Below are 23769 nucleotides of genomic sequence, written 5' to 3' on the forward strand. Positions count from 1 at the left end.
TAACACTCTTCACTTTCTAAGAACTGGTACATTGTTCAATGGGGTTCAAAAAGAAAAAGAAATATAGGATCATTTCCACTCTGAATAGATAAAAATATGAGAACTCACAATGTTTTTGATACGATAACTGATTTTCTTAGATAAATCAAATTATATTTTTTCTGTCCAGCTTTCAGTAAATCCTTTGCCTCATGAGAACTGTTAGAAAAGGTGAGGACAATTGTTACAGAAGTACAAGGTGTGAAAGAAACAGAGGAAGAAGAGGGAATCACTGGACTAACATGAAAATTACACAGGTGGAGTTGTTCTGGGGTTGCTCTTTGCACTGCGGTGGGATAGTTTCAGTAGGGACTGCATGCATTCTCCCCACTAGTGTGCCACGTGAGTGTGCTCTCCTGATAGTGCAGGCTGCTGGCAGATGTGACTTCCATGCGCAACCTGTGGTGCTCAGGATTCTGTAGCTCTCGGGGGATTACCGGTGGACTGGGTTGCTGGGTCTGATGGAGAAGCTCAGTATCCCAGTAGAGAAGTGCCACAATTGGAGAAATGGAATATGTTCTTGTATGTTATATTAGTGAGTAACTTGGCTTCAGTATGGCAACGTATTTAAGGATAAACAAATCTGTAGGTTTGTGGCTCCAAAACAGAATTGAAAAGAAAACTCAACATCTAATAAGCTATTAAGATGACACGTGACCTTTAGGTTTATTTTTGTTGCTTTGACTTCCCTATCTGCTCATTCTACTATTTCTCCTGCTTATTTCCATCTTTCTGCATCCCTAGCTGCTTTTCCAGTCTCAAAGTTGACTCTTCAAAGTGACTGATCTTTTCAATTTACATTGTATACTGAAGAAACCTTTTTCCCCTCTTCTTTTTCTCAGGTGCTGTTGCAATCTTGAGTTGCAGTTGTGTGTACTTTCCTCCTCTCAAGTAGATATTGGTTTGAAACCTCAGTTAGGGTCAGATGAAAACACTTGGGATGGTATTTTTGAACCTGTTTTCATAGGCTACAGCTCAGGTGGGTCTGGTGAGAGAAAGGACAAGTCCTGATAAACAGTGAACAGTGTTACCTTCTCAGGGGTAGTTTCTGAAGATAAGAAGTTTCTGATACCTACTCTACAGGATAATGCCAGCTGTTGTTTTCCAGGGGCTAAACGTCTTGCCTTTATTGCTTGAAAAGTAGTCCTAGAGCTATCTAAAGTGAGTACTCTAAGCAGCGGTCCTGTAAGCTGCATACAGGAGGAGAAAGATTTTTAAGATGATTTGAGCCATGACTGGGATGCAACTGAATAAAACTATGTGTGTTATCCTGGGACTTAGTAGGTAGCATATTTCCTGCTATTTGCTGCTCCACTGATCAGGTGTATTTTTGGGTTTGTGTAGCCTGGGGTTCAAGATTAGTTTGAAACTAAGTTAATGGGCATTGCTATAATAATGACAAACTTTAATCCATGTGCCTTTTTGTTTAAAACTTTATAGTAACTTTTTAAAGCAAAGGATGGCTGGTTTGTATTTGCGTAACTTGTTTGCTTAAGCATTGCTGCTGCCAAGTCATTAACTTTATTTTTATTTTAATTTATCAGGTAGAATTGTTCTCAATTCAATTGAAAACAGACCCACATGCACGTACACATACCATTTGAGCAGGAATCTTCATGGAATGCTTGAAGAGTAGTTGGAAACGTAGCCTCCTGTATGGTAAACATAGCTTTCACATTGCATTCCTCCTGTGAATTTAACTTCAGTATGAGTAGGCTTAGTTAGGGCAGTGAGTAACTATCATGTTTTAAATATTTAAGTTCAAGTGCTGGAGGCTCTGGCAAAATTTCAGTAACCAGAATGAAGGAAGGGAATGTCAGTTTTTGTTCTTCGTTGGTCATCCATATACGGTGCAATTCCCTGTTTGATCAGGCTTTTAAGAAGCAGAACAATTTGGCAAATGCTGCATTAACTAAGCCATGGTCTGCATATTATAAAGTTCTGCTCAGATCTGGGCAGTGGCAAAAAAAGAATCTGAACATGGAAAACACTATTTAATCAGAACTGTTGAAGATAAATGTCTAAATTTGACCAAAAGACAGAATAAAATGTACTAGTGCATAAATGTCCAAGAACCTATATTTAGCCTATCACGAGAGTATTTTTCTTGAAGTATTATCATAACACCATAGCAAGGCCTCTGGATTTCATGCCTTGTACTGTGTTCCTGAAATGACCCCATTTATAAAACTCTAAATTGTTATTTTCACGAATATGAAACTTGCGTGAGAATTGACTATACTTTTTAAATGTTTGTTAAGCTTATCACTTGTATCTGTTGTTGTATGCCTGTGATAATAACATGTATTGTTGAAACTAAATGTGAGATAATCTCTTCACTAGAGTATTCCACAGCTTTATATTATAATAGCTGGTGTGGTTGAAAATGGAAGAAAAAGTAATACTAGAGAGAGCAAATATTTACAGCTGGAATAATATAATTATGTAAGGTGCCCAGATAGTACTACGATGAACATGATACGAATGCCTAGGTACAGATTTTAATTTGCAACTGTCTGAAATGAAAACTACAAACTCCCAGACTCTCGTGATTGTAAAGATTAGCTTGAAAGCATATGCCATAAAATGCAGTTGGTTTCTCTTTCTTTCTGCTCTAATGAATAAATAAACAAGAATAAACATTTCACACTTTAGAAATCACAAGGAAAGGTGAAATAGCCTTTTCAAAGAGTTGCTGTAGCTAATACATCTTTAAATGATTAAATTGTAGGCTTAAAAACTATCAGGCCTTTATGAAAGTTAGATTTAGTAGCTGACTTGTCTTCTGTCTAGGCAACCTATTTTTAAGATATATCCTGTACATAGGGTGTGTAACAGATTCTGCAGAAGAATGGCAGGGATGACCTTACTGCTTGCTCAATTTACGTGGCAGAAATCAGCCATGAGAACAGATTAGCTCATTGGAAGCAATGGCCCTGTTATATGTCCAGACATCCATTTTTTTCTTTAACAGAAAATAGAGGTACTAAAAATGATTCAGATACTTCTGTCACTAAAGTTTTGTGTGAAGTTCCAGAACGTCTTGAAGTTTTTATGCTCTTTCCCAGTATTCATCTGAACACTTTATTTACTATGTTATAATTGGTTTTTGTTAGTGTTATATTAATTACATAATGAATTTTAGTAGACTTTTATGCAAACCATCCCTAGAAGAGGCTTTTGTTTGTTGACTAACACCTAGTACATATGACTGCAACACGCTAAGTGGTGGCTTAGGGAGAAAATGTGCTATTTTAAACATTTCAGTTCTGAAATATAAGTAGTATTCATGTAGTATTTCTTCTGCCTAGTTGAAGACAATTATTCTGCTTGTGGAGATTAGTTAACAATAATTTGAAGTCTTCAAGGAGTGAGGAATATGCAGGTATACCACAAACACTCAAAATCACAGGAAAGAGAATTGTCGGGGAAACTTGAAAATATGGTAGTGGGTTTTTTTTTTTGTAAAGGATGGAAATAAATTCTGACTAAGATGCCCATTATGGCCTTGAGTGAACACAAAGCAACACCTGTTAATCTAAATGCAAAGAAGTATACAAATCCTTGTAAAGAAACAAACCAGCACAAAACACACCACACCAAACTAACCAAACCCTAACAACCAGGAAAAGAAGCCAAAACACAAACAACCCAGAATAGCCCCTCAAACCAACAAAAAGACACAGACTCACAAAATCTCACCCTGAGCTATTTTGTGTTGAATGTTAGAGAATTTGAGTCAGGTGGTGATTGAATAAAAATGTTTTAAATAAAAATGTATGACTTGTTTCTGTTACAAATGTTCCTTTTCTGTTGTTGACGTGATGCTTTTGGGGAGAAACAGTTACTTGTACAAATAAGGTGTCAAGGACCCTAAAATTAATGCCTCAGTCTAGTCTTCTGGAAGGTTACTTGGTTGAGCTTCAGAGGAGGTTATAAAGCGTCTTTGCCATAGGATAAGTCTTTAATTTTTTCTGGATGTAGAATGTTCTCTGATGTAGTGATACAGGATGTGGTCCTGATTTGCTCAGAGGCCTCCTGTGAGCCTCAAATGCTACTTAAGATTGAAGTTCAATATAATTTCTTCTGATGTGTTACTATTTCTCAGGCATGCAGTTGCCAAAATAGGGGGGAAAATGGTGAAAATCTCCAAGCTGGTAGAAATCGTGGTAGAAAATGTGTCTGCTTTTTGTTTTTCCAGCAAGTGTTAGCAGATTAGTCAAAAGTCCTAAAATGTGTTTGTAGTCCAAACACGTCTGTAGTACAAAAAGTTCAAAACTTTTTCAAGTAATTTCTTTCACTTGTGTCCTTGCTTTTTGTCTCTTACAGCACACCCATCCTAACTATTTAGATTGTTGAACTTCCGGTTTTAAATCCACTTTTCAGATGCATGATCTGCAGAGAGCGAGTGGTTGTCCTCTGGGATCACAAGCTCTATCCCTACTTTTAGACGATTTTAAAATCTGTGGGGATGGGGGAAAAATGTTTGCAAACTTCAGGTTTAATGTTGGAAATAGAGATAATAAAAGTAATAAGATCAACATGGACATGTTTAGTGAAGACAGTGGTGGCTTCAGTAGCCTCTGCCTCTTTAAAACATGTATATGATCTGATGGATTACAAAAATCATTAAAGGTATTATCTTTCCTTTTTTCTTTAAGGGATATTTTTGGCAGGAAGCTAAGCAACATTTTTTTTTTTTTTAAATTACAATAGTTTTCTAGTGTAAAAACCACACAAATAAGAAGATGAATGTAAGAGTTCTATTAATTTTCTTAATTTTTGAGAGCTTGGGCTTTTCTTTTGTATTTTTACGCAAGCTTCCTGTTTTAATTAAAAAGGCAAAAATATGATATATTAGTGTTTTGTTGTTGGGGTTTTTTTTAGTAATGGTGGGTGTATTTCTTGGCTGAGGGTTGCATGAAGTTAATATTGGCAAGATGTTTTGAAAATTCTTATACCTGAAGAGAGGCAGAGAAATTTTTACATTAGACTTAAATGGGGGGAAGGAGAAAGAAGTTAATATTTAGGCATAGCTTTGTGGTTATGGTGTGACTCACAAGAAAGACCATCTGACATGTACATTACAAACAGTTGTAAAAACATACCATTAGGTATCCACAATATGTAGGGGTCTGAGTTAATGTTATTTTGAATCCATAATGTTAGTTTTCTGGCACAGTACGTGTAACTCCACAGATCAAACATTGTATTATTGCTTTTTGTTATACATTACGTTGTTTTTGTCCCTGATGGACAAGGTCTCTTCTGATCAGCTCAGAAGTGGAGTTTTAATCCTGCCTTTCATTTGTTCAGTGTCCTTTAGGTATGCTGACACCAACCAGGGCTTTTTACTTGAGTCAGGATTTAGAGAGACTTTGACAGAGAGTACATTGACGTGATTAAAATTTTTGTGATCGTGCACAGTGCTTTACAGTGTGCATGGCTTGTTTTCTTGCTGTTTTCCTGAATATGGAAAATCAAAATTACAGAAGGTTAAATTTATCTTTAAATATTATTATATTTTTAAATTTTCCTTAACGTCTTTCTAAATCCCAAGTTCTTTGGTGATAGTTTTTAATGATGTGAACTTCTGCATAAGTATGATTTTGAAACTATTGAACTTTTACCTGTGTCTGTACATGACCTTGTAGAAATGAGACTTAGCTTCCCTATGTTTCATATACTGTTAAAATATCTTGGTAATCTTTATTCAAAATCTAAATTCACGTAGGGTTTTTTCAGTTTATTAAAGTAATTGCTTTTGTAATGGATTCCTTTAGTTTCAGTCTTGGTGCTAATGGAGATATTATAAACATTTAATAGCTTGAAAAGAAGCTTTTTGGAAACTAGCATGTCTGTGGCATGTATCATTTGCAAAAGGGTTTTGTATTTTCATTTCAGAAAAGTTGTGTGGGTTTTTTTTCTGCAAAGCTATGAAAGTGAGCGTTTTTCACCCCTTTGTGATACGGAGCGATCTTTAGGATCTGTATCAGATTCTGTTTAATCTTAGCTTTAACACAGCTAAGACTTCATTCCCTGTTTAGATACCCTAGCAAAAAATCATTGATTCCATCTATTGTTTTTTTACCTATGTTTGTCAATCGTATACCAAGACTTTAGTAGATTGATGTAGAATCTATGAATGGCAGGTTTTTTAAAAAAATAAAATCTTCCCCATACTTAGCAATTGTAACAAGTGGGGTTTGGTTTGAGGGGCTGACCATGTCCCTTATGCTGATAATGATGGGAAAGTACCTTTCAGAATGCACAGAAATGGTACAGGAAATCTTGAAAGTTTTGTGTGTTAGGGTTTTGTTTTGTTTTTTTTTTTTTTTTGGGAGGGGAAGCTGGATTTATAGTCATAAAGGAAAATAGATTATCAGAGATGCTGATTAGCCCAGTTACTACTGAAATAATACGCACTAATGAGAACGGAGTGTTTAGGTAAATCAGGCTGCTTTGACTTAAAGATGGATTTAGTCGTTTCACTGAAAAAACGGCCTGTGCAATACTGTAGTTGCTTTTTATTTTGGGGTCTAAGACTTACCCCTGCCATGTTTAAAGAGTATACTAGATACATTTCTCATATGCAGTCTTCTGTGTAGAAATTCTGTCTAGTTTGAGTATTCTGATAACAATCAAAATTCTGCAATTAACAAAAAATAAATGTGGAGCTGAAACAGGCAAATATTTGGGCTTGTTTTTCTTCATCATGTTTTTCTTCATTAATACAATGAGCTTTAGTTTCTGTGAAGCAGATATATCATGGAAAATGCAAGAAGTTGAAACGCAGTCAGGTATGAAGCAAATGTCTCCAACGAGCTCTCCCAAGGACTGTTACAGATCTTCAGAGTTTTTTTATTAGTCTGCTTGGAATCTCACTTCTCGGTTTTGGTTTTTAATTGTTAAACATCTGGATATATACCTGTTGCTTAAATCTGATTCCAGACAGTGTCCCAAGTAAGATTTGTTTACCCCTTGTGCATCCCAAGCTCACTCAGGTACCTTTTCAGGACTGGTACACTGTTGCTTCAGGATAATTTTAACTGAAAAAATTATTAGACCACACACTTTTGGGGTATTATACCTTTTGAACCACACTTACAAAAATGTAGAGGATTTAAGTGTTCCAAAACCATGAATGTTTTCAGCCTCATCAATTATTTTTAATATTAAAAGTCAGCAGATGGAGCCAAAGGCTTGTAGAAAAAATTACTTGTGCTGAATCTACATTAAACTGCAGACCCCACTAAGTTTAATAATGTTTCTACTGAAATTTATAACAGCAATGCTTTTTATTTGCTGCTAAACCTCATACAAACATCCCTTTTTCACTTCATTGTCACTGCAGAATGAGAGCTCACCCCTTTGTGTGCTGGGGAGTCTAATGAGACTAAAAAGAGTGAAGTTTGAGCAGGAACCAGATTTTCTTTGTAGCTTTACATGCATGGAAGGTTTTCGGCAGCACTGTTCACCACTGTATCAGAAAAATATAGTGTTATATTTTGTCAATGTTTTTCCTATGACCACAGTAATTGGAATCCACTATTGAGGGTTGGATTTGAGTTCATTACATCCACATTTTCGTTACTGCACAGTTGGTAAGGTCCTGGGGTTTCATGTTTTTCTTCTGAAGCAACTGAAATAAGCCTTTGCCTTAGATAACGTGTCAGACTTGATATTCTAATAGGCTAACCTTATGCTGTTGTTAAATATTAACATCCTTTTGGGATTTTAAATAATATCTTTAGAAAAATAAGGGTATGGAATGTTTTCCAAACTGTGTGCAATTTATCTCAGTTTAATGAAAGAAGAATACCAAAGGCAGTGAGTGGTACCTACCTTACCTTTTGCAGGAAAAGGGAGAAAAAGTTCTCATAGTTATAAAACATAATATCCAAAGGGAATGCAAGAAATAATGATGGTGACTGAAGAGAATATTCCAATGGTACAGTGCTGTTTGCCTTTAGTACAGACAGAAAAATGAAAACGTTAAGTGACTAACAGTAGCTGTTTTGTCTAAATGTTATACTTAATTTAATTTTTTTCTCCTAAATATAATCCTAAGTTTTATGAAATGTACATATGTTATATGTAAAATACAGGGTATACAAGTGTTTGCTGAAGCATTGTGGTTTTCTTTCCCTTGTTTTCATTTTACTGCTTCTTAAAGCTGGGTCTCTTCAGTTTGGAGTAAGCATCTACTTAAAGGGACTTTGGACTTTACTTACTAGCCAAGTTCAAAGCTTTTCTTATTTTTCTGTTTATCTTTGGCCTCATCTGTGTTTAAATTATCTTTCTCCCATTCCTCCTGTTGAAAGACAGTGATAAAACTTCAACTAGTTTTGCCAGCTTGCTGACTTAATTTCCTCTAATCAACATTGGCTGTAGTAGCAAGAGATTGTAACACTGACAGTTTTTCTTTTGAACGATATGATCAGTTCTTACTTTCAGATTCACTCCTGATTTTTACTGTAGGCTTTCCTAGTTAGACATTTTTCTTCGTAAATAAAGGTTCCTAGTAATTTCCAATAAAATTTCTTTTATAAAATTTTTATAAAATACTTTTCAAGCCATTTGAATTGTGCTGAAAACCTCATAAAATAAAGGGGCTGGAGGGTTCATCTCAAACTTTATCTTGGTCCGGTCTCCTAAAATTGCAAGGAATCAAATCCTGGATCCTCACTGTGATGAGTCTCTTCTGTATTTATATTTACTGTAGAAGAATATTAATGCATCTTTTAGAATAAAGATAACAGAAACTCATAACATAGTTTTTCTATATTTAAGAGACTTGGGAATATACAGTGTAAGTTCAGCATCGCTTTGCACTGAAGATAAATGGCAACGTCCTCTGTCTAACATCGACCTTGAAGATGAGAGCAAATGCTGGTTTGGCTTTTGAGACAAGAATGTTTTGGCTAATGAAGAACAGTTGGTAGATGTGTGGCTGGTGCAGTGGGGTCTCTTGGCAGCGACTGCACAAAGAGCAGTGGTAGCTGCCTGCAGGTACAGTACTGTGTGTTTTCAAGGGTGAATAGTTACCTTCGTCTCTCTTTACAACTCTCTTCTGAGACTAGATGTAGCTCCTATATTTTAGTAAGGAGCAAACCTAACTGGGTGTTTTTTAATTTTGTACTTTTTTTCCCCAGAGATGTCTATCTCCATAGCATGTGTGGGTTGTCCTTGGGCATTTTTTAATTTGAAATTGAGGAGGTGCATACAATTACAATATATTTGATGTATCAAGAGAGAAAATCGCAATGTATTTTTTTTGCTGTTGAGGAAGTACATATTTCCCCAATATTTTGGGGTAAAGGGAGCTGTAAGAGCTAGTGACTATAGTGAAAAATATGCAAATAAAGAAACCTGGGTGTGAAGAAGTACCTCTGAAAAATCTGATGGACCTTTTAAAACTACACTGGCAAAAAAAAAACCCAACCCGAGATAATATAGGGAATAAGGAAAAATTTTTGCATTGGTGGATAGGTTAGATAAGCTCCCTTTGGACTGGAGCCAGTCATCTCAAAGAATTTCTTGCGGCTTGCACACTTTGGATTACATGCAATCTCAAATTTGATTTAAAAAGAAAAGGTTCTAGCTTTCCAGATGGGAGTGACAGGTAGTTTTGCAGTCCTGACTGCAGACAGAGCAGAGACATGTGAAATTTTGTTCCAGTCTTGGAATGTTAATTTTGAAGCCAAATTGTGGTACTTTGAGATGTCATTGGCCATTTCAGTGAAGGTCATGTCAGCAGGTGTGACTGGGCAAGCTACAGCCGTGAGACCCAAAGGATAAGAAGTGGAAGATTCTGCAGGGAAAGAAATCAGGGAAAGAAATCTAGCAGAAGAGGGGATACACAGTACAAAAAAAGAGAGCAACAGTAGGCCAGATAAGCTGGTTCTGGTGTGCTGGAATACTGATAAAGTATTCAAAGTTCTTCTTTGCTATGTGAAATACCTTTGTGTGCCATCATTAACAGTCTGCTCTTATTGTGTAGGTGTTAGATTGCCCTCCTTACCTGTACCAAGCTACTGTCATTGGTGGTCTGCTGTCAGGTATTTTTACATGATGGCTCTAGTGCTGTCTCATATGTTATGTGTGTGTGTTGCAAGCACAGTGAGCCTATTTTTAAGGTCCTTTCACAGACCGTATTTAGCTTCCTTTTAAAAGACCCATAATGGATTAAAACAGTTTACAAGTTGACAGCTGTTTTCCATCCGTTCCTTCTGACTGATTTCCTCATTGCTGCTATATAAACTCCCGAAGCACATTGAATCATAGAATGATTTGGGTTGGACCTTAAAGATCATGTAGTTCCAACCCCCCTGCCATAGGCACGGACACCTCCCGCTAGATCATGTTGTGCAAGGCCCCATCCAACCTGATGTTGAATACCTTCGGTGATGGAGCATCCACAACTTCAGTCTTCCTCAAATATTTTGGAAAATATTCTGACAGAGTGAATCCAAAAACAAATTAATAAATAAAAGCACTTACAAAAGCAAAACTTCATTTTGTTCCTAGTTTATCCTGAATATTGACTTGCACATCTCTGCACGATGGGCTTTTTCCTTCTCCTGCCTTGCAGCAGATTTCCCATGTCCCATGTTTCTGTTGCAGGTGTGTCTATGGTACTCGGTACTGGAAAATGAGGAGGCTTGTTTTAAATAAGAAATGAATAGGCACAGGTACTTGGAAATACTGAAATAAGTTGGTGATAGTTGTAATTTATTTCGATCTTGATGAAGGTTTAAAAAATCATGTCAGTAGAGCTGCTAAAAAGGGGGGGTATGTGTAAAATGTAGAAATATTTATTCACCTTATGACAGCTGAGAGGTTTAGGCAAATAGAAGGTGTGTTTAAAAGATAATAGTTAGGAGTTCTGTCGTTTGAATAGAGTTCCTGGCTGTCATTGTCAGCACATACTAGGTATGCTTGCAGCATGTATTGGGAATTATTTCTTTCATAATAAAACCTAGGTTTTTTTCAGATTGGACAGCTCTTCCATAGCAAGTTAACAAATCCTTGAGAGGCGAAGAAGTCACAACTCTACGTCTATTGTAAATGCTTGTTGTATCAGAGGTGAGGGACCCTTTTCATGAGTTAATCAAAAAGACCTATGCAAACAAGCAAAGGGATTTTTTTCCTCAGTCAGTCACTACAGTTACAGAGCCTGACATTGTTAGGTGAACCTTCATGATCTCATAGGCTACAGCATACCCTTGTGCGCCAGACCCCTCTTAATAAAAACGTGGGGCACTGGATACACAAATTCATAGCAGCTGTCACAGCTGGGCTGTGGTGAAGTTTGGTCAAGACCCTTTGAACTTTTTATTTCACACTAATCCCATTTAGTGTGATCAGTATATGGACCTCCAGCTCCTAGGTCTGTTAATTAGGTGTCAAGTGTTGGGCTGGCTGGTGTCAGGCTGTAAAATACAAACACAGAGTAGACTATCAGTAGGGAAGTGAAATGTTTATTGTCTGAATGTATAAGAGCCATTGGTTCTGAAAAGTTGCCTTCCTAGTCTGAGATGTCCTTAGGGATCTCAAGAGTCTTGTTTCTCTCGGTAAGGTAAACCTATAGTTAAATTAGCTTTTTACCAAAAATATTGATGGGGCTGGGGGCTTCAGAATAATGTAAAAAATCCAGTTCTACTAATAATTTGATGCTGTAATAGCTGTTTGCTTACCTCCCCCTCCCCCTCCCCCCCCTCCTTGTTGATAAAAGTGGCTCTGGTAAATATTTGCATTGGGTTGTTTAAGATGGGATTCCTTTCTTGTTTTGTGTATGTGCATCCAAAGTGAAGTTTCTTATATGACCTTATCAGTGTTTATTTTAACTTGTGCTTTGTAGCATTCAGGTTATAAGGCAGGGTAACTTATAACTTAGATCTTCATTTCCCCATCTCAAAGAATCTCAGGAGTTTTTTTGAACTCCTCCATCTTTAGTTCTCTGTCATTTAGGGAAGGGTAAATATGTAGAATGATATTTCAGCTTTCATACATTTTTGAGTTCCTTTATTTCAATCTTTCAGTGACAGAAAGAGGACTGGGGAGTTGAGTAGGTTGTTTCATCTCCTTTGAAGAAAACCTTAAATTTATAATCCCAGATCAGACCTTTCCTATAACTCACACAACTCATCCTGTTAACTGTTTTAATATATGGCACCGCTATTTCATTAAACAACATCCAGGAATAATTAGTTCAGCAACGATGCCTCGGAACAAAAGCCCTTGATTTTGTTTAACTTTATAAGTTGCTCTCTTTTGATCTACAAGAACACATCTGGGGTCTTTAAGAAAGCAGAAAGAAAAATATTAAATGTTTAGTAAGGCCGTTGGTGAAGGTTTCAAAGCACAGTAACCCTTTGGTACCAGGATGTAGCTCAGAAGCAAAAAAAAAATGTTAATTTCTTATTTCATGAGACATCACATGGCACCTCTATATGGTAAATGCCAGTTTTGGTAGCTAATGACCACTACATTTTGGCTTTATTTCCAGTTTCATAAGATGCCGTCTCTTCATTCTTTCTTGATTTTTTTCGTCTGTATTTTTCTGCTCTTCCTTTCCATTTCTTGCCCCAGCAGCACGTGAATGTATTAATCAGAATCATTACTGTAAACCTGACTCTTTTTTTACCATTTGTCTGTGCATTAGAATTTGTTTTTGCTGCATCTAAGTGCAGCACCCTACTGCTTTGTTCTTTTGATAGCTTAGTATTATTTGCCAAGGTGGTAGGGATAAATCCATTTGTTCTGTACTCATACAATGTAGGGGATATAAAGTTACTTGTCCAATCTTAATCACAGTTACTGACTTGTATTAGAAATTCCTTGAGTCGAACTCTTTAAAATTTGCCACTAAAAAAAAAAATCCTACTCAAGGAAAAGCTACAGAGGCTTTATATACCAATTGTTTCTTATTTCGTAAACTAAGAAGTATTGTAAAAAATACTTTTCTGATAGTGGTTAAATTCTTCTTCTTCTCGTAGCAGGGGTTGCTTCTGCTCTGATTGTAATTAGTACAAGGAGTTCACTAGGAGTAGTACCGTGTCATTTGATTTGTACTGATGTGTGTACTTGTCTGCTTATTTGCTGTATTGCACTAGAGTGATGTTGTGTTTGTATTCCAAGTATTTTGTGGAAGATGTACAAATCATCATGATTAATGCTAACGTTTGTCACAACTAATGAAGCCTACCAGATCTCTCAGTAATTATTCATCACCTTTGTTTCATTTTGTATGAATCGTGTTTTCTATTAACGAGCTTAATTTAGAGAATGGACAGGAGAATTTTATTCACGAGAAAGAAATGAGCAAAAGAACTTTGTTCTTATTTTTTCCCCTTAACCTATCAAAATAGAAGTTAAAAGAGCTGAAAATATTATTTTTCCTTGCAGTTTTTTTTTTTTTTTTTAAAATGCAGCTTTATGTTCACCCTATGTTTGTTTTCCTCAGTGAGCCTTTAACTCCAAGGTTGTGACCCAATAATGACCCCCTCTTTCCACTCTCAATTGCTTTTGACCTACTCCATTAAGTAAAAAGAAATAACCTAACAGAAGGGTAACCAGATCACTACTACCACACCAAGGAAACAGGCAGGCTTTGGGATGCTCTTCTTTAATCTCTCTATCCACAGAGCCTTCATTTTAATTTGCAAAATTGAACCCAGATCGAGAGCAGTAAAGCCTGAATACGGTAAATATTCATGCCTCAGTGATCTAGAGTGGCTCCATTACATTTCAGAGATTGGGAGAATTACCTTTTGGATTATGTATATTCATGGGCTGATTTTTATTTGAGATATAATATTACTCACATAGGGCTACAAGTCGCACGTTCTACCAAAACCAGCCTTCTCACAAAGCTCCAAATGTTCCTTTCACGTAAAAGTTTTACTTCTTTACCCTATAGCTTCCTCCCTTTTATGCTTTTCAAAGATTGGTAGTAAACAAATTTCTTTTAAAGAAGAAGAAAAAATCCCAGTAGAAGTTCTTCTATAAAACCTTCAACCCATGTTTACTGTGATACATTCTTTTGCTCGTGACTTTGAAGTCTTCAGATAAAAGTATTATTATTGTTCTAAACCTAAATCTATTTGGAAAAAAAATTTCTTCCAACAGAATGAACTGAAAATCCAACCTTTCTTTAACCTATCGTTTTGCATTCATTTTAGAATTTATCTTTGAAAAGTTTTATTGACATATTTCTTGAGAAGTTGCACAAATTTTGATTTAACATTAAGCTTGTTGTATGACATAGTCTTACTATGGGTCTGACATTCTCTGCTTAGACACTTGCTGGCTAAACTCAGTGACATACTATGCTTCGAAGATGTGTACTGTGTCATCTGCATTGAGAAATGGCACAAGCCATACTGTTTAAGGATATTGACAAGATTAAGATTAAGCAAGATTCCTTTTTCAGTAACATTAAAAAAAAAAAACAAAAACAAAAACAAAAACAAACACCAAACAAAACCAAACAAAAAATCTCCACACCCACTAAGAGATTTTAGAGATTTGGAGATTAAAAGATATCTAGTAGGTATCTGGCTTCTGCTTCCTGCCATACGTCCATGGAGTGTCCTACAGCCCCAAGCATTCAGTGTGTATGGCTGTTATGTTCTTGTAGTCAGAGGATTAAAGGAGATGTGGTGCTGCACCCCTGTGTGAATAGATATACTCAAATCTAGAGGAGGCAATGGAGAGAGAAAAAAAAGGTTGACTGGGACTTAGTGCTCTTGTGAACCCCAGGCAGAGGAGGAAGATGTAAGGGATGGGAGCTGAAGAACATATTAAGAACATATTACCAGGAAATGCTGCAAGGGTAAATTGTGCTTGACCAGCCTGATTGCCTTCTGTAGCAAAACAGAGAGATGGGAAGAGTCATGATTTGAGTATGGCTTGGGTAACATCTCTTGCAGTATTTGCATGTGGAAGCTGGGGACGCAAGGGTTGGATTTGAGGGTTTTGGTGTGAATTGAAAATTGGCCAAAGCAGTTGAGGCTATTGGAGGCTTTGCTGTGGGTGAGGAAAATTGCTATGAAATCATAAATATTCTGAAAAATCAGTGTGTTGCTTTCAAAAACTAGATGTTGGGGTTTTCTTGACAATTTGGATTCTGACAAATTATACAATTGAGTTTCTGATCTGCAGTGAGGTGTTAGGTCATGTTATATCACAAGGATGACAAGATTACAGAAGTTTACCAAACAGATAGTCTAGTAAGATAGCATATATGGAAGAGAGTGTGAATCTGATTTACAGTAAATAACTAATTCAGGACAGTTCAATCATGAGAAGAAAATAAATAAGAGGATAGTTTTCTTATTGAATGAGCTTTGTCCAGGCTGTGCACAGGATAGATCAGTCTCTGCTGAAAAAAAATGAGATTATATACTTAAATGCCACAAAAGAATACATAGGCCTAGAAGATCACTTACTTTATGAAATGCAAAATCTTAATCATAACACTTGTAATTTTTTTATTTGTGTTTGTGCACATGAATATAGCATGCATGTAATTTAAGTTAAAATTATGGTATTAAAGCTAACATGATAGTAAGATCATTGACCTGCTTTATTTACTGGGTGCATAGCCATCTTTTAGATACTGTGAAAGGAAATAAGCAAAAGGGATTTTAGTATCCTCTTTTATATTGCTGTATTCCAGTGTTGCAGTGAAGGCTGTTCAAGCTATGGCATTACGTTATCAGGAGGAGTGTATTAAATAGAATCCCATAGCATGTGTGTGGCATTACATAAGCACCACAGTGGTCATATGCTGAATATCCTTATAAATTTCACTTAAAAAAAATTAAGTTAAAAGGATCATCCTATGTAAAATAGTTTTTCTTCCAGATGCTGTATTCCTTTCCCATCTGGAGGCAAAGTGAGGCCATGGACAAATATTAGTTTCAAGAAATATTCAAGATCTTTCAGAAAGTTATTAGTAAGCCACGCGATCTTGGTGGCACTTAAACATGGAATTATTTCTGACTCTCTGAGGTTTCTACTCTTTGTACTTGGTCTTAGTTGCCATTACGATGTTGACTCAGAAGAGATTGCGTTCTACAACCTGAGCAGTGGGCAGAGCTTGTGTTGTCTGATTGCTGCACTAGTGATAGCTCCTTTTTTATCTCCATTTTATGCTGTTCTGCAAGTCTGGTTGAAGATTTGGAACTAATGTTTTTTCATGTTCACTGAGACATGACATGGATTGCAAAGGCATCTCAGAATTAAGAAAATATTCCAGATCTTAATTTTTAAAAGAAATTCTTTTAATTTGTGCAGAGAATGTAGATGGAGTAGCCTAGAGGCCTAGACTCATGCTCCTTGTTGCTGTTTTGTGCCCTTGCAGCTTGAGTGTCCTTTTGACACTTGAGCAGGAGTGGTTTGCCTTCCTGCTAAACACATTACCGCTGTAGGACTTGGATTTGCTTGTGAATGGTCATCCCTCATAAAGCAAAGAATTTATCATTCTTTATGTTCAGAAGGGAATTTATAGAAACATCTGCTTGCTTTCAGTATATGTTCTTAGACAATGGTTGGGAGAAATCTAAAAATTGTTGTAGCCTTTCAGACAAGTGGGCTGTGCTGTTTTTGACAGTGTAGCTTTGTATCCTTTGACCACCAAGAGATGATACTGGAAGCAGGAAGATGAGATGCCTTACGCTTTGTTGGAATCTTTGGTGTAGTAGAACAATAGGAAGGCAGTCCTTGCTTTCGAAAGCAGCGGACATGGGATATATTCTGGTTGTTCAGTTGAGCATTAGTTTGCTGCTCCTCTTCAGCTGTATGGAGGCACTTCTACTGGATGATGTTAAGGTGTCTCTTCTATTGGGCATGTTGCTGCTATGTATGGTCAGTTTATGCCCCTCAGGGTTTTTTTTTTTTTTTTTTCTTGTTTGAGTGCTGATTTAGGTAGGCTGGCTCTCGGTGTAATTCTAAACCTCAGGGCTGAAATGGTGCTTTTCTTATTTATCAGTTCCTCTTCCTTCTTGGATGTAAATTTAAAGATGCAGCTTTTAGCAGATGTCCAAGATGTGATTTTTATTTTAAACTGGTTAGTGTCTTCTGCATTTGAAGTGGGGGTTTTTTTTTTTTTTTTATTATTATTATTTTTGTAGTACATATGTAATACCCCTTTTAAGTACCCCATTTATAATCAGTTATTTTTCTAATAGGTTATTGAGACCTAATTATTTTAACTTCACAGTTTCTCATCAGTATTATGGGCAAGTATGGTTGATGTATCTTTTGTATCAAGGATGCATTCACAGCTCTGTGACACAGCAGTGTGGCTAGGTTCTTATCTAAAGAAGCTGCAAGCAGTGGCATATGGTTGATAACTTAATGGCAGTTGGATAAATAAAGGAAAAGAAGCTCTGAAATCAGGGAAAAAAGTCATTAGTGGGCTTTTTCTGTATCCTGTTTTCTATTAGTCTGTATTAAACTGCTTTGAAAATCTTAGTGGGCTTTTACTTTGGTCTTCAAATAACAGGTTCTCTTCTGTTGAATACATTTGTTTATCTTAAGAGCTGAATTGTTTGGGTGCTTTTGGTTTCTGTTTTGCTTTTTTTTAATCTGCGTTTGGACACACAAACTTCTTTCTCACCCTTTTTTATGGACCTTTACATAATCTTTTAGGAACACTAATGTGATAATACAAATAAAATTTTAAAAGTGAAGCAAATCCCATTGCAAATGACCTAAGATTTCTACATGTCTCTTGAGAATACAATCAATTCCCTTGTGACATTGTCAGAAAACCATGTGAGTGTATTTCTTAGTGAAGTTTGTAGCAAATTTGCCAACTGAATACAAGTTTTCCGTGTTTACCTACATTGTTTGCATGCAATGAAGCCTGTCTCTTTAAACTTGCACTCAATGTTGTTCACTTTCTGTGTCTAAATGCCTAATTTCTCCACAGAAGAGTAGAACATACCTCTATTTAGCGGATTGCTAAAATGGGCATTGCACTATTGTCATGGATAAGATGAGATAGAAGTGCTTTCATAGGCAGCATTCTGAGGACAAAAATTGGATGCTTGAAATAAACGCAAAGAAATGCCAAAGGGTACTGGTCATAGTTGGTGTCAGTTACGAGCTCTTATAGCTCAAGACATGATTTTCTGAAGTATTTAATATCATTTGGTTGGTAGATGGGTGGACTGAGTGATCCAGCCTCAACTCCCTACTTCAAATTTCTATTGCTGTAAAGCTAAAGAAAATATGTGAAAGTTTAGAACTGTGCTGTAACTTGTGGGGATCCTTACATATGGAAACTAGGTATGTGTAAGAGAAATCTAATACTGGGGGCCAGTTGCATCCTTGTCACTGTTTCAAGGTTTCTACTTTAAAAGCCAGACAAAACAAAGATGAATTTTAGTTGTGTACTTCTGTCTTTTGAAGGAAAACCCTATATTTGGAGTATTTTAAACCATGGACAAATGTCTTTATGTCAGTTGGGGTCAGAGTGAAATGGAATGAAATACTGTAGTAATGTTCATGGTCTGCTCAGAAAACAGGAAGTTGGTGATTTAAAGCTACTCTGGCTCTTGTTATTTGATCCAGTGGGTGCAGATCAACTCTCTGATTCACTTCTCTGCTGGTTCCACATCTGACCTTTTGAAGGAGATGCAATTCCAACTCAGTTCTCGTGTGATCTAATCCACACACACTCCCAATCACCTAAAGCGCACTCCAGCGTTGTTCTGGCCAGATTCTAATTCCTTTGTATGTTATGCTCTTGGAACAGAGTTTGTGGTCAGTTAAAGTACTGTGCTGTATAATTCTTTTACAGTTCATTCTGATGCTGAGAACACGTAGGAAAAAAGGAATGGGCTTGAATGTGTTCTCCCCATTTGCTTCTGCCCTCTGATACATGGGAACTTTAGGTATGGGAAGATAACATGAATACGGGGGGGGGAAAAATGTTTATACTCAAAACAAATACAGATAGGCTGATTAAATCACAAGCAAGGTAATGGGGCAGGTCAGCATGAAGTGCTGACTTGCAGTAGGCTGAGTAGTTCAGTGTCTTGCCCTTCACATGCCTGAGGATGAGCAGAACTCTCTGAAAGTCAGGCCCTTCACTTCTGAAGAAGTGAATATTTTAGAAATACTTATAAGTTCTCCTGATAGTTACGGATGGGTTGTGTGTCAACTGCATCAAGCCTGGTCATTTGAGCTAATTCAAGTGAAGAGATCAGGCATAATGCTTTTGAGCAATGTTTTATAGATGCCTAATAAAAAGCTAAGATGTATTCTGAGTATATGCACACAAGACTAGGTATTTTTAAACACAGTTCTTATTCTTTAATGTCATCTGAATACCATGAAAGTTATTTCAGATGAATATGTGTAGTCTGCTTTAGAGACTGGCAGATATTTCTTGTAATCATTTCACTTAACTGTTTAGGTGGTAAGTTTCTAAAAAGTAATGTTATAAACTGGAATATTAATAATGAAAAGAAAAAACATCTTTATATTGTGACTCTGAGATGGAAAACTGTGTAGATCTCTTGTGCATCTTCTGTTTTTCTGTTGAGGAGTGATAGTGACAGAAGACTCCTTTGTTTTTGTTAGTTTATTCAACATGTCCATGGCTGTAGAAGATGAAAGATTAACCATCAGTATTGTCACATATCAGGTCACAAAAGTCCTTTCCAAATGTTTGCGGTTGGTATTTTTCATATGGCAATTTCAGTCTTGTAGTGCTTATTTCTTTGAAACCTGTTTAGAAAAACTTGGGATCTTTTGTTTTGTTTTGTTTTTTTTTAAATCCTTCAACATTACTTCTATCACCAGTGTTGCAGCTACTACAGTGATTGAACTGGTGAAGGGAAGGGAAGGGCAGGTTACAGTGAGCAAATGAAGGAAGGGTTTGATTCCAGACCCTGTACTTCTAGTCTTCAAAATTACAACCTTGAAAGTGAATAGAGAGGTGGAGGTAAACGCTAAATTGTTTCTTCAAAATTCATTTAGATAGGTAGTACTGTCTAGGCAACTTGGCTAAAAGGATAATAAATATGAGTATAAAAATGCTTGAAACTGGAATCTAGTGAGCATTTAGAATAGCCTTTTAAGTCAGTTCGGACATTAAGGTCATCCCAAACTATTTTGGTCCAGGCTTTTGAGTGGGAGGTTTTTCTCTTACATAAACACACCTCTTGATCTCGTTCCTTATAATATTCTGTGGAGTCTGCAGGCACTGATGTGGCATTTGATTTGAAAAGTGTTGCAATAATAATTTATGTAATCTGGAAAAGGGTGTTTCTTTTGGTTTTGGTTAGCAGAGAGAGATTCAGGGAATCCAAACAATATTTCTAGTGGCGAAGCTCATAGCCATTGTTATTTGTATAATTATGATGTCAAGAAGGAATTCAGGGGTTTTGTTATTTTCTGGAGGCCATGTAGCTGCTAGATTTTTTCCTTTTTCTAATCAGCTTTCTGTATACTGCCTGTGACCATTTTTTGCTGACTTATTTGGAGAGCTCTTCTTGTTCCACTTACTGAAGGTTTTAGTTCAGCCAATAGACTTTTCATCTACTCCTCTATTTTGATCTAAGTTTCTGCAATTTGTTCCCTTCTGAGTTTTTTTTTTTTCCATTTTTTTTTCCTCTACAGTTTTCTCTTAGCATTGTATAGTTTGGTGATGTTGGAAACAGGCATACAACAGATTAGTCTGAAGCCAAGTAATATGCCCTTCATATAGGGCAGCAGACTTTGTAGAAAAGGTGAAAACTAGTTCCGTTTCTACTTAGGCGTTGCATCCACGATGCAGAAAAACTGGTATTTTTCAGAAATATGCTTTGAGTAAAGAGTTCTGTGATTGAAATTGAAAGGCTAATTTTTCTGGGCTGTTGTGAATAGTGTAACCTAAACAGTTTGGTCTAAGCTGTGTGACACTGAGAATGAAGCTCAGATCTGCATAGTCCAATCCTTTGTTTTGGGATTCTCTTCATCAGTGCTTGTGTGTTTTGATTTCTTACTTCCAGGAGTTAGTAGATAATAATGCTGGGCCAGGATTAGAAGGTGGGCTACTAAGGGATGTGCAGTGGTTGGGGGTAGATTTGAGAACAGTTCCAGCTGAGTAAGGCAGATACTATTGGCTTGGATGCTGAGACCTACACAACAGCATTTAACACGGACCTTTTTGATAGCTGTAGAATTGGTACTAAGGGAGAGAGAAGAAGAAATTATACTGAGAGTTGAGATGTGTTTTAGCAATGCTGCTGTTCTGTACGAATTCACAGTATTGTACATTGAGTAAGAAAATACTACAGAAATTTTTCTGGAACAGAGGATGCCCACGGAGAGTTCAGTTCTTGAATCTGAATCTTAATTTCAGCCCTTCAAGAGTACTTTATGTATAACTTCTCTTTACTAAGGACTTTTTCCATGTACTTGGTATTTATTTAGAAGATAATATGTTTTATTGCCAAAAATATTTCAGTATTAAAAGCTATCTAAACGTACAGGCTTCAGGCAGAGTGGTGACGTCTCCAAGAATCCCACTTTTGTATTAATACAACAGGTGGCAACATAAACATATTGCCAGAAAAAAACATTTGGTCACGTGCAGACTGGGAGCAAAGGGGAATCTTATTACGGGGTGGTTTGCAGAACTGAAAGAAAAGCAAAAATGAAGCTCTGTTAAACTAAACTGGTTTATCCTGACCAATCTGAGCATAGACTGATCTTTATTTCATTCTTTTCTTTTCCTTGAGAACTCCTTTAAATAAGCAATAGAGTAGCAAACTCATTAAGGTCAAATTTTTATAGCACCTAAGAAGAATTTAATAAATTTTAAGTGGTAGCCACTGCTACACTTTTCCTACAATAATCCTAATAGGTGGAACCCCACATTGCAGTTATACTAATGGTAGCCATGTATTTATGAAGATGCAGATCTTTACAAGAAAGCTCTGAGGAGCTTTTGAGGGCTTTTTTTCTTTTAATATATGGAATATTCTAGGCTAAGAGATGGTAGATTTTTGTATTGCTAATTATTTTGCAGTGATGGTTGGGGGACTGGAATGCCTGCCATGTGAGGAGAGGCTGAGAGACCTGGGGCTTTTTAGTCTGGAGAAGAGAAGACTTACGGGAGATCTAATTAATGTGTATAAGTATATACGGGCTGGGTGTCAGGAAGGAAGGGGCAATCTCTTCGCACTTATGCCCTGCGATAGGACGTGGGGCAGTGGTCACAAGCTGGAGCACAGGAAGTTCCACCTCAACATAAGGAGAAACTTCTTACTGTAAGGGTTCCAGAGCACTGGAACAGGCTCCCCAGGGAGGTTGTGGAGTCTCCTCCCTTGTAGACTTTTAAGACCCATCTGGATGCGTTCCTGTGTGACCTGCCCTAGACTAGATGGCCCTGCTCTGGCAGGGGGTTGGACTCGATGATCTCTGGAGGTCCCTTCCAACCCCTAACATTCTGTGATTCTGCTTGGTGTTGAACAAATACACTGTAAAGGAAGGTGTTTGGTTCTGAACATTTTACAGTTGAATTCAACTAAGACAAATGTATGAAACAATTTTCATAGGACTAATGGGATAACAATCAGATAGGTGCTTGATGGGTGTTGTAGTGCTACACTTTTGATGATGCAAGTGCTTAAGGGAAGTACATTAATCTGTTCCATGGTGCGGCCATGTCTGTTGATTTGCAGGTAGTATGTAGGTATTGTAGCACAGATAGTGCAGCTATCAACATAATTATGGCCATATAATCTTACAGTCTCATGAACAGATATAGAATGAGCTAAGAAGCTCCAACCTCTGGTAATTCTGAATGGTGGAATATGTTCTTAATCTGTTAATTTTTTACTTTTTCAATTGTGGACTCTTCCAGAAGGTCAGTCATCTTACAAGAGTGCAGGTGCTGGTGATGTACTTGTGTAATTAATTGCCATTTTTTTCTTGCTGTTTTATCAATAGGTGACAAAGAAAGTCAAGTCCATGCAGATGTTCCATACTCCTGTGACTTATGCTATGCAGGGTGACAGAGTAGGCATCTGTGTTACCCAGTTTGATCCTAAACTGCTAGAACGAGGCCTGATTTGCACCCCGGAATCACTACACACCATCCATGCTGCAATAATTTCCCTGAAAAAAATCCAGTATTTTCGAGGAGCTCTTCAGACCAAGGCCAAGTTCCATATCACAGTTGGTCATGAAACAGTTATGGGAAGAGTGATGTTTTTCAGTCCAGCCCCCGCTGACTTCAGTGAAGAAATGAAAGAAAACGTTTTTGATTTTGAAAAAGATTATCTTTACCAAGAGGAATATTTGTCCAAGGACTCAAATTCTTCAGAGGACAACAAAGAAAATGACCAGGCAGAAACCCAGCTCCCAAGACAACAGTGGGCTTTGCTAGAGTTTGAAAAACCAGTCACTTGCCCTAGACTGTGCCTTGTGATTGGCTCCAAGCTGGATACAGATATCCACGCGAATACCTGCAGGCTGGCGTTTCACGGGATACTGCTCCAAGGCATGGAAGACAAGAACTACACAGAGACATTCCTTCCAAAGCTGAAAGTGTACAAACTGAAGCACAAAGAAGGGCAAGTGGAAAGGGTAAGCTGTGTCTTTAATGCTGTACTTGGGAAGGGGGAATATTTGTTCTGTGTGAGTACACATTTGTGCTACAGAATTTCCAGTAGTACGTTCCAGAGTCTTCATACATAGAATAATAGAATCCTTTAGGTT

The 23769-nt window shown here is 37.0% G+C and overlaps 1 protein-coding gene across 1 annotated transcript in view; it reads left to right on the forward strand.

Moving 5' to 3' along the window:
* The window catches only part of EEFSEC (eukaryotic elongation factor, selenocysteine-tRNA-specific), a gene marked incomplete at both ends in the record, with an annotated part of 36142 nt that extends 12505 nt beyond the window's left edge, over nt 1–23637 (forward strand). Inside the window, one exon of the mRNA XM_008938275.1 lies at nt 22999–23637. Within this exon, the coding sequence (XP_008936523.1) occupies nt 22999–23637 (639 nt within the window). The remainder of the gene's footprint in view (nt 1–22998) is intronic.
* Nucleotides 23638–23769: the final 132 nt, after the last annotated feature.

Source organism: Merops nubicus, unplaced genomic scaffold, assembly GCF_000691845.1.
Source record: "Merops nubicus isolate BGI_N331 unplaced genomic scaffold, ASM69184v1 scaffold8614, whole genome shotgun sequence".
In the NCBI taxonomy this organism is placed as follows: Eukaryota; Metazoa; Chordata; class Aves; order Coraciiformes; family Meropidae; genus Merops; species Merops nubicus.